Genomic DNA, 10308 nt, shown 5'->3' with positions numbered 1-10308 from the left:
ATAAAATTAAAACAAATTAAGATAGACTTTAATCTGGTTTCAAATCTGCTTGCAATAAAACAACAACAATGGAAGAGAGCTAAGAAAAAACGAACAAGGTCAAACTTAAATCTACTTGCAAGACTGAACTCATGAAGGGAGCTACAGAACATTCGTCCATTCAAATGTATTAAAATGAGGTACGCTCTACAGTAAGAGCTACTCTTCTCTCAAGAGCAGGGCAACAATAGATTTCTTCTTGAGAACGACATCAGGATTGTGAGCCTTTAAATACACTTTTGTGTCTGCCAATAGCCTTGCCCCTCTCCCCCACCTCTCTGTTGACCCCTCCCCCTCTGGAGACCTCGTCCTGTTCTTGTTCCAAGAGTACACCCCTCAAGATCTGAAAAGAGGGAATGGTTTAAAAGGACCTTGGACATTGTTATCCAGAGTTTGCCATCCCTTTTGTGTGTTCCAGGGGGGAGGGCAGAGCTTCTCTCTTGCGGGTCAGTTTCTGGCAGTACCATGTTATCGATTAAACAGGACACAACAGACCTTGCCTCTTCCAGAGAATCGGAGATTTCATCAGAGTGCTACATGTCCTGATTACAAACTGTGACTTTCTGGCAGTACTGTGTTATCGATTAAACAGGACACAACGACCTTGCCTCTTCCAGAGAATTGGAGATGTCATCAGAGTGCTACATGTCCTGATTACAAACTGTGGTAATCAAGAGGTACTGTACGTGTGACACTTTTGGCTGCTGGCTTCAAGTTGTGGAGAAAGAGAGAGAGAGGCTTGTTTCTCTTTTCTACCCTGGGATCCTGCTTCTGATTGATTTGGCACTTCCGTAGTTCAATTCTTGTCGTCAGAGTGAGCGAGACACAAGGGGAAAACGTTCAGTACTGCAGGGACTTCGTGCCAGTGAAGAAGACGTGGATGTTTTTCTTCTCTCACTTTATCTCTAGGCTCGTTGTCTGAAGAGTTGATTAGACGGGAGCTTCTGTGATAGGACATCAATGTAAGTCAGTTATTATGGCCGTGTCAGCGATAGGGAAATCTACTTCATCTTCTGCTGATTTGTCTGTAACTTCTGTTGGATTTATCTCACCAAGGAATATCAAAAATATTTGACTTCAATAGTTATATATTTAGTTAGTGGACTTGCACCCCAACTTATACATTCCTGGCACCATTTGATCATGATTATAGTCAGCGATGCCCTTTCTTTTCTTCGATAAAACTGTGTGCATGGTCTATAAACTTTGAGTAAGGAAATAAATACACTTGTAACCAGTGTCAGTATTGGTGTTTAAAGACTTGTATGGTACAGAATGATCTGGAAAATATTTTACTGTGAACTTCTCGTCTTTGGAGATGGTACCAGTCACGTTTGCAAGTCTCATGTATGCAGATTTATCCAACTACAATTTCCAAATGCTAATTGTGAAATAGATACAAGAGCAGCAAACGCAATTTAACATGATCATTTTCATAATAGCTGCAATGTATCACTCTATAGTGTACCATATAAAGTCTTTTTCTTTATGAGTTTCTTTAGTTGTTTCCTTTAATGCTCAAGACATGTATTTAGTGTCAGGATAGTACATCAATGCAATATCCAGTTCTACTTTAAAGCATTATTTTCAGACTCAGATTCAGATTTCAGATACAAGATCAGCTTTTACAGCAAGAGAACTGGCAAAGAGAAGCAAATTTGAGACCTTGTGTTTGTTGTTATAACTGCATTTTTTACATTGTTCTTCATTCTGAAATTCACAGAGTTTGAACTACCATTGTTATGCTCTTACAGCAATTATGACGACCAAGCTCCACCTCTGCACATCAGATTATGTTATATTAATTTGTTCCATAATACGAATAGAGTTTTAAAAATGCTATAATGTGACTGCAGTATAAAAATATTTTGTATTACTTCAAACTGAAGGGGTAGGGAATTATTCACTTGAAGTGAATAGGGAGGAAGCTCAAGACAGATGAAAAAAAAACCCAAAACAGATAGATTCAAGTCATAAATTATGCCTTTTTAAAGGACAAGTTCACCTTTATAGACATGTGGGTTGAGTGAATGCAGCAATATTAGTAGAACACATCAGTGAGAGTTTGAGCAAAATCGGACAATCCGTTCAAAAGTTATGAATTTTTGAAGTTTCTGCTCAGTCACGGCTGGATGAAAAGACTACTATAGCTTGTGATGTCACATGAGTACAACGATATAAAGAAAGAATAAAGAAAATTCAACATATTTCCATTTTTCTCGCATAACAAAAGAACACTTGACTTCTCTCTTTCAGAAGGCAGGGGGAATAATATTGCCCTTAACATACGTCAGCAGCAAGTCGAAGAAATGTGCACTTTATTCAAAAAGTAAAGTTTTGTGAAATTCTCTTTTTATTTTCCTTATATAGTTGTACGCATGTGACATCATACACTGTAGTAGTCTTCTCTTCCAGCAGTGACTGCGCAGATACTTAAAATATTCGTAACTTTTGAATGGATTGTCCAATTTTCCTCAAACTTTCGCTGATGTGTTCTACTAATATTGCTGCATTCTCTCAATCCTTATGTGTTAATATGAAGGTGGACTTGTCCTTTAAGAGCATTGTGTGACATGCATTTATCCCTCTCATAGGAGAAACTGTAAAGCAGAGTATTTTCGCAGCATGAAATTTTCATGAATTGGACTGACAGCCTTTCTCACAGCATGAAATTTTTGTGAATTGCCACTGGCATTCAATGCATATTGTGTAGACAAGAACTTTTGTGTGCATTTCAACTTCGCAAACTTTGGCTCTCGCGAAATTCACAAAATATGAATGCATGTGAACATTTCTGGATGTACAGGAGATTAAACAGAGTGTACTTTGATAAACACCACTGTAATTAAAAGAACATGGATTTGTCCCTTTTAACTGAGCAAAACATTTGCACCACACATACCCACTTATGTGCGTTATCACTCTGACAGAGTAGAATGGAAATCTTAAGTTTAAATTCAGCAGTAATGAATTTTTTTTTTCCCATCTTTTGTCTCATGTGTTTGCATACTACGTAGCCTGTACAAGAGGGCTATGTCAGGCTGTGGCTCAGACCAGGTGAAGATAGCCGAGGAACGCAATGAGACACTGGTGAGTATCCTAGTCTGCTTCCAGACTGAAGAATTTATAGGTGTATATCTACTGGTATATATTTTGTCATCGCATGTTGTATGTTTGCCATATATATATTTTGTGAGCATACAGTTGTATTGGTAATTACAAATCTTGACTTGTTCAACCAATGATATTGAGTGGGTAATATCTTATATTAAGAGCCACAGGGATAGATAGAAGGAGAAATAAGTATTGAAAGTGAGAAATAAAATAAAAAAGAATTGGAAGTGAAAGTAGTATTAAAATGAGGATAAGTAGTATTCCCTTTGTGAAGCGTAATATTTCCCACTATGCAGACTAAACATGTGTACATGTATACATGCACATCTACATTGCATATATTGTGTAATGGTAGGCAATATTTTGACTTGTTGATAATTGCAGAAACATCAGTTGACTCTCACAATTTGCAACAACAGTGAAAAAAACAAAAACAAACAATCATTCAGGAATTATGTTGCGGTATACACACAGTACATTTGAAGCATGTTCTTATCATGTTAAGAGTTTTAAATATGGATCTCTTCAGATTCTGAAATGAGTCTAACCGCTGAGTGCAAACCACAAATGACATTCCATACAGCAGCTGCCTGTAAGCTACGTGGCTTGTCAATTAAAGGGGAATTTACTACCAAACACATTTGTGATATATATCAGTACATGTAGAAAAATTGTCAATGGTAGAGCACGTCAGTGAAGTTTGAGGAAATTTGGACAAGGTGTCAAAAAGTATTAATTTTTACATAGATCTGTGGTTAACTCATTGTGCTGTCATAAGGTGGATAGGCAGGCTTCAGTATCGTATGATGTCACAATAGTACATTAAAGAAAAATCTGTACTTTTTACAAAAAAGGGAGTTTCCCTCAACTTGTTACTGATGTACACCATTGGTACAATGTATGCTATATAGGGTAATACTATTCCCCTTGCTTTCTGAAATGGTAAGTCAAGTGCACTTTCATTGTACTAGAAAAATGAAAATAAATGATCTTTATATATTTTCCTTTTATTGAACTTTGATATCATTGACTGCTGTAGCCGTCCTATCCAGCAATAATTGCACAATGATTTAACAAAAACTTCTGAACTTTACACTTATAAAAAATGTTCGGGATGCTCGTGAAATTTTAATGGTGTGACGTGCTGATATGGGCATTTATTGAATCCCCGTATTTGGGTTAAATTCCCTTTTTAGACCTGGTATCATTGGGATTTGCTGCCCCATTGGGGTACATTCAAAAACCATGAATTGCCTTGATCAGAGAATGTACATCAAAGGATGCGCTCATCGCTAACATTGGACTCGGGTCAAGATTCTGTGCGGCTGTGTACTTACATACTACACAAAGATTACCTGGTAGTGATAAACTTGTACACGATTCGTTATGGGGATTCTCGAATATTCCCGAGCTAGGCCAACCTTTTAATACCACTCCATGGATCTCGGTACTACAGGGTCGTTATAGGACTTTCTCCGTGTTAGGGGGCAACAAAGACCTGTTGTAGTGTTGTCTGTCATCCCACGAAGTTGACTTTCTTTCTGTTTGAAGTTTTTAAATCTCATATCTTGATGGTACAAGGACCAGCCAACTTGCAAGCCTAGATTAAATACAAACATAGGAAGATAACAAAACATACATGTACACTTTTAAATCTGTTGGTGTCCTCAAATTCTGAGATACATGTATGACAGTTAGTATGAAATGTTAATGCTTTTTGCATTAGTTTGCAGTCAGAAAGCATGCATCTTGTTATTCAAATTAGAGCTAAACTGTCCATGGTGTTCATGAAGGCAATCTTTTTTGTTTGTCCGTGGAGTGGATTGCTTTAAATACACAAGTCATACCTACCCTGGTATATTGTGAGGCAAATAATCATTTCTGTGACCTGAAGAGCATTTGCAATGAACAAACGTGATACCTCCAGATGTTTTTGAAATTCTAGATCCCAACTGAAAATAACACCAGTGGTATTTGAACAACACCATCTAGTATTGAAAGTGGACAACCTATATGTGGTTTTTCTTGGCAGCGTTATTTATGCAGGTCCTTTGAGCAGTGAGAATCTGCAAGATGAAATGATAGTTCTTGATGTTTGACTGTGTCCCATGATTTACTGCCAAGTACAGATTCTTCCTCCATTCCTTTTGAAGTCTTTGTCGCAGTACTGGTTTGGTTTTGTCAATGTTCATCCAAAGTGTGATACAAATACTGGAGTGCTACTTACATTTTATCTGAGAAGATCTATACTTCTAGAAGATGACCTGTACTTTTAGAAGAGCAGGGCTTGTTCCTTTTCCTTTTTTTAAAGTGATTTATGGCAAAGTTGCAAAGACGAAGAAGAGATACGTTGTAATATCAGTGCTTTTGTCGTGTGAAATGCTTCCTTTTAAAGTAGAGTCATTGAAACTTGTTTATTAGGCAAGTGATATCATGATTTTCACACTTCAGTGAAACTAAGGTGTAAAGGTATCTTCAATATGTGCCTCCAGAGCCAAAGGATCCGAGTTCAATTCCAGAGTGTAACTGAGCAATGTTTTCTCACCATTCCCTCTACACTCTGTCCCTCAGATTGGACGTACAGTGTAAGATGGAGGTCCCTTGTGTGAGAGAGGTACAACTCATGCACATACAAATTGTAAAAGATCCTTCTTCATTTAGACATTGCGAAAAGCAGGGTGCATAACCCGGTGAAGTGGTCCCACCTCACATCCAACTGGGCCCCGTGGAAGACCGTCCAGCTTAGCGTAGCTGGCTATCCAGCCATCTTCTCAGATGGAAAATTGAAGCAAAAATGAATACTATTAAAATGAATACTTCTCAATGTTTAGTGTTAGGCGGCTTTCATAATGTATCAGAATTCTATGCACAACCTTTTCCCTTGAGACCACAAAATTTGTGCAAACTACATCTGACTGCTTCAAGCAAAGATTCACTAAAGTTGCTTAACAAGTGAAGAAATTTTCCAATTACTCAGATTACATGAAAAAGTGGTTGAATTTAGAATACATTATGGAACTTGTTCATTTACTTTACACTCTGTAGCAGCTCAAACAGATTTCACTTGATTTTGACCATCGCAGTATGATTATAATTTCATGCTTCATACAGTCTGTTTCCTTCATGTTTGTCACAAAAGTTTTGGCATCTGTTCAAATGAAAAACAAAGCAAGAAAGTGATTTGGGAAGAATGTTGATGTTTTTTCGGGGGGGGGGGGGGGGGAGGGAGACAGTTAGGAGGTTATGACAGTACTATGACAGATTTGACTATCGTTACCAGTTTCTGTATGTCAGAATTTTGTCTTCTTTTCTAATTTTCCTTTGTTCTATAAATTACTGTGTATAAAACTCTCTATAATTTGATAGTTAATGAGACTACCATTCAACATGAAGTATGAAGTAATACTGAAAAGCATGTAGTTCTTAACTCATTTTTGCATCCCCATCTTGTATTATATATTCTCTCATCGTTTTTTTTTTTTTCTCCCCTTTCTTTCTCTCATTCTTTCTCATACGCAAACATACATACCGATTCAATACCGCTGACCTTTTCTCTCTGCCCTCTTCACCATCTCACTCCTCTCCCTTTCCCTGATTGATCCCTTTTGAAAACTCCAGTACTGCTCCGGTTACAAGCGCAGTCTGCCCAGGACGGTGCTGGTGTACATTCTGGGCTTCTTGACCGCTGGCTTCTTCCTGCTGGTCATCTACTACTGGCGGCCGGACTGGGGCCTCAAGCTGACCCACTACCGGAGTCCATTCAGCGAGGCCGATGCCGTTCTCCTCAAGGTGAGAAGAAAAAATATTTCTGTTGCTTTTGTTTTCACACTTGAGGCGTCGGTCCTCATTTTGTGTCACATTTTCTTCAGAGCTGACATTGTTTTTGACAGTAACATGAGCAAAAGTTGCTTGAAATAGATGTTGCCATGACAGTCACAAACTGAAGGGCTCCTGAAATGTGTCTGCTTTGTTCAGGTTTGTGGAGAGGTACAACATACTGTAATTACGAGAAATGTTTGCGTGCATTTTAATTTCGTGAATTTCGCAAGCGGCAACATTTGCAAAATTAAAATGTACGCGAAAGTTCTTGCCTACACAATATGCATTGGATGCCAGCGGCAAGTCGCGAAAATTTCATGCTGCGAGAAAGACCCGTGGGCTCCAATTTGCGAACTTTTCATGCCGCGAAAATATTGTATTTTACAGTATCATGTACACTTATTCAGTAGGCTCGTGATGATGATGCACATTTTTCATATGAATTTATTGTCATGACCATGATATCCTTATCATGACTTGTTTTTGAAATAATATGCAAGTTTTCTTCATCACCTAATTGTAGCTTCTGATGCTGGAGATCTTAACCTGTAGTTAGGATGTTCAAGCAACACTCAACAAGCCTGTGGAAAGAAGTGTTGACTGTAGTAGAGAAAATGCAGTCAATGGGTAGTCTGCCCAAACCGGCGAGTTATCTGAATACCAACAATATGTGAAAGCAGTGACAGTGACGTTGCTATATGACTGATTGTATTATTGGACATTGTGGTGCTTTTTACATGATGTCTTTTTCAGACAAGTTTTTAAACAGACACACTATGCAGTCAGGTTTATATGTTGGTCTCTGCCTCTAAATGCCATTTTCCCCCTTAAACCCATTACCTGCCAGAATATGGTAGCCCCTGCAGAAAATCTATGCAACATATAGTCATTTCAGAAATCTTGTAGCTAACGGGTTATATGAATACACTGAATATATATGTGAATATATAAGAAGTTATATTAATTGAGACGATAATGGTGTGCAAATTTAACAATCCCAGAAAAACCCAAAATGCTCATGAAAGTTCTTGTCTGCACTTATGTGCATTGAATGCCAGTGGCAATTCATAAAAATTTCGTGCTGCGAAAAAGGCTGTTGGCTCCAATTCACGAAAATTTCAAATTTCATGAGCACTGTGAAAATATCTTGCTTTACAGCATGCACTGACTAGAACATATCTGTGAAGATGTTTAGATTTAGTCTTTAAAAAAAAGAAGAAGAAGAAGAATGCAACCAAATGTTTCGAATGCTACAGTAAGTGATATATCGTCGCTGGGGCGACAAGACCTCGTATCTACAAAATGTCAAATGTTCAGGAGAGCCAAAAAACATGACGGCCAAAGCACTAGAGCGAATGGGAAAGCCTTTTCTTTGACATGCCATGGTGGCTTCATTTTTGGAGTAAGACAGTTGGGATTTGGACAGGACATCACTTAACCCATTATTTGACCATTAATCAAAAAAAGTCATTTTCACCAAAAATGCAGATACAAGGTCTTGTCACCCCAGCGACGAATGTGTCATTGAACCAAAGCCGTATCATTGTATACGTGTCCTGGATGTTGGTTATAACACTAGATGACTCATTCTCACAGAGCCTTTTCTGGCTAGTTCTCACTTTCACTTATCTGTCACCTTGGCATCAATGTTTAACTTTTTCCACAACTTTCTCTGTTAAAAGTAGATCAGTCTTTTGTTTGAGTTGATAGTGAGCAGGGACAAGCTGTCATTGCAGTTTTATCGCAATCCTGCAGATAAGTAGACTATACCAGGTATTGGAAGAATGAAGGGAAATTGATATAGCTCAAGGACTCAAACTCATTTACTGCAAGAGTAATGGCAAAAAACATCCGTGTTACTTTCCCTTGCATCCTGTAGTATTGTACCAGTAACATTCAAGAGTCATTGCTTTTTTCTTTTTTTTTTTGACATAGCGGTTTTTTGGTATGTGTATTTCATCTGCTTCATCTCCATAAATCAGTGATTGATTGTATAGTTGATAGCCACTTACAGAAAAGATGCATGTTTGGAATAGTTGTATACTTATCTCTGTTACACCTCCCTGGGTCAACAATGTGGACATCACATGCAATATTTTTTAAACCTCAACCCTGAGTAAGTTTTCCCCAAATAGTGTAAATCGAAGTTTTGATGCCAAATTATGGACTGAGTCCAAGCACTTCAAGAGACTAAACTTTGTAGCTATTTTTTTTTCTCTTTAAAAAAAAAAAATGTTTTCATAATTTAAATTTCCTGGAGAATGGATTTTGTTTCACCTGTTGCAATGGGTTTAGGAATATCCACTTTTGGCATGTTATTATCTCAGGCTGGAAAGGCTAGAGACTCTTTTCTTTGGATCTGACCTGTGTATCCAAAGTTGGAAGGGCTAGGCTCTTTTCTTTTGAATCTAACCCAGGCTGCGAAACCTGTTGTGGTGACTTTTGTTGTTAGTTTTGTGATGCAAGGTCACAATTATCATTGGTCAGTCAATGACCCCGTTTACAGTGCAAGGCTCGGCCGAGCCCTCCTTCATTTCAGTGTAAACGCGCAAAAGGCCAAATGCGAGGCCAAAATTGGCCGCACATTTGGCCACGCTCTGGAAGTGGTCTCGGCCGCGGCCAAGCCGCAGCCGAGCCCGGACTCGCGGCCAATTTTAGTTTGGCTTCCAGACCCTCTGCCCGTACTATTTCACTATTCACGATATTAACCCCCTCAACATCTAGTATAGTTTAAGGTGGTTTTGTCCTGCAAAGGATTTTCCTTTGGCAAAGGCCTTTGCCCGAACAGCGACTTTGTCGCCAAGGAATCCAGTTGGCAAAGGGTCTGAAAACCAGACTATACCAAATTGCATTTGTCTACAAGCAGAGCGCCACTTCGACAAAATATTGAAAGGTTTGAATTAAAAGCGCGGCCGAGCCCGGCAGTGTAAACAGACAAAATTGCGGGGCTCGGCCGCGGCCCAGCCGCAGCTCGGCCCAGCCTCGCACTGTAAACGGGGTCAATGACAGAAAATGGCAACCATATCCTGTGACAGAGGAGGTTGGTAACATTGTGATTTCTTTTACAGAAATAACTTTAAAGTGCAGATCCAACTTTTTTGTATGTTACAATCCATGGTAAGATTGCATTCAACAACCATTGAATATATACCCCCCAAACAAAGAAATACAAAACATATACATCATAAACTTGCCTTTTTCATCATTTCAATCAAAATTTAAGGCTAGGTATTGATATGATAAATGCATGTGAAAACTACATGAAGCTCCCTGTATTTGTTCTTTCACACAGTAATGCTCTGAGAAATCATTAAAAAGATTTCAGGTCAATAATGC

The 10308-nt window shown here is 38.5% G+C and overlaps 1 protein-coding gene across 1 annotated transcript in view; it reads left to right on the top strand.

Moving 5' to 3' along the window:
• The first annotated feature begins 894 nt into the window (after positions 1 to 894).
• The window catches only part of LOC140239233 (polyamine-transporting ATPase 13A3-like), a 60414-nt gene continuing 51000 nt past the window's right edge, over positions 895 to 10308 (top strand). The window contains exons 1-3 of the mRNA XM_072319110.1: positions 895 to 1001; positions 3057 to 3129; positions 6772 to 6942. Coding sequence (XP_072175211.1) covers positions 3073 to 3129; positions 6772 to 6942 — 228 coding nt within the window. The 5' untranslated portion in view covers positions 895 to 1001; positions 3057 to 3072. The remainder of the gene's footprint in view (positions 1002 to 3056; positions 3130 to 6771; positions 6943 to 10308) is intronic.

This window comes from Diadema setosum, chromosome 15 (genome assembly GCF_964275005.1).
Source record: "Diadema setosum chromosome 15, eeDiaSeto1, whole genome shotgun sequence".
In the NCBI taxonomy this organism is placed as follows: domain Eukaryota; kingdom Metazoa; phylum Echinodermata; class Echinoidea; order Diadematoida; family Diadematidae; genus Diadema; species Diadema setosum.
This window is presented reverse-complemented; position numbering and strand designations above follow the sequence as displayed.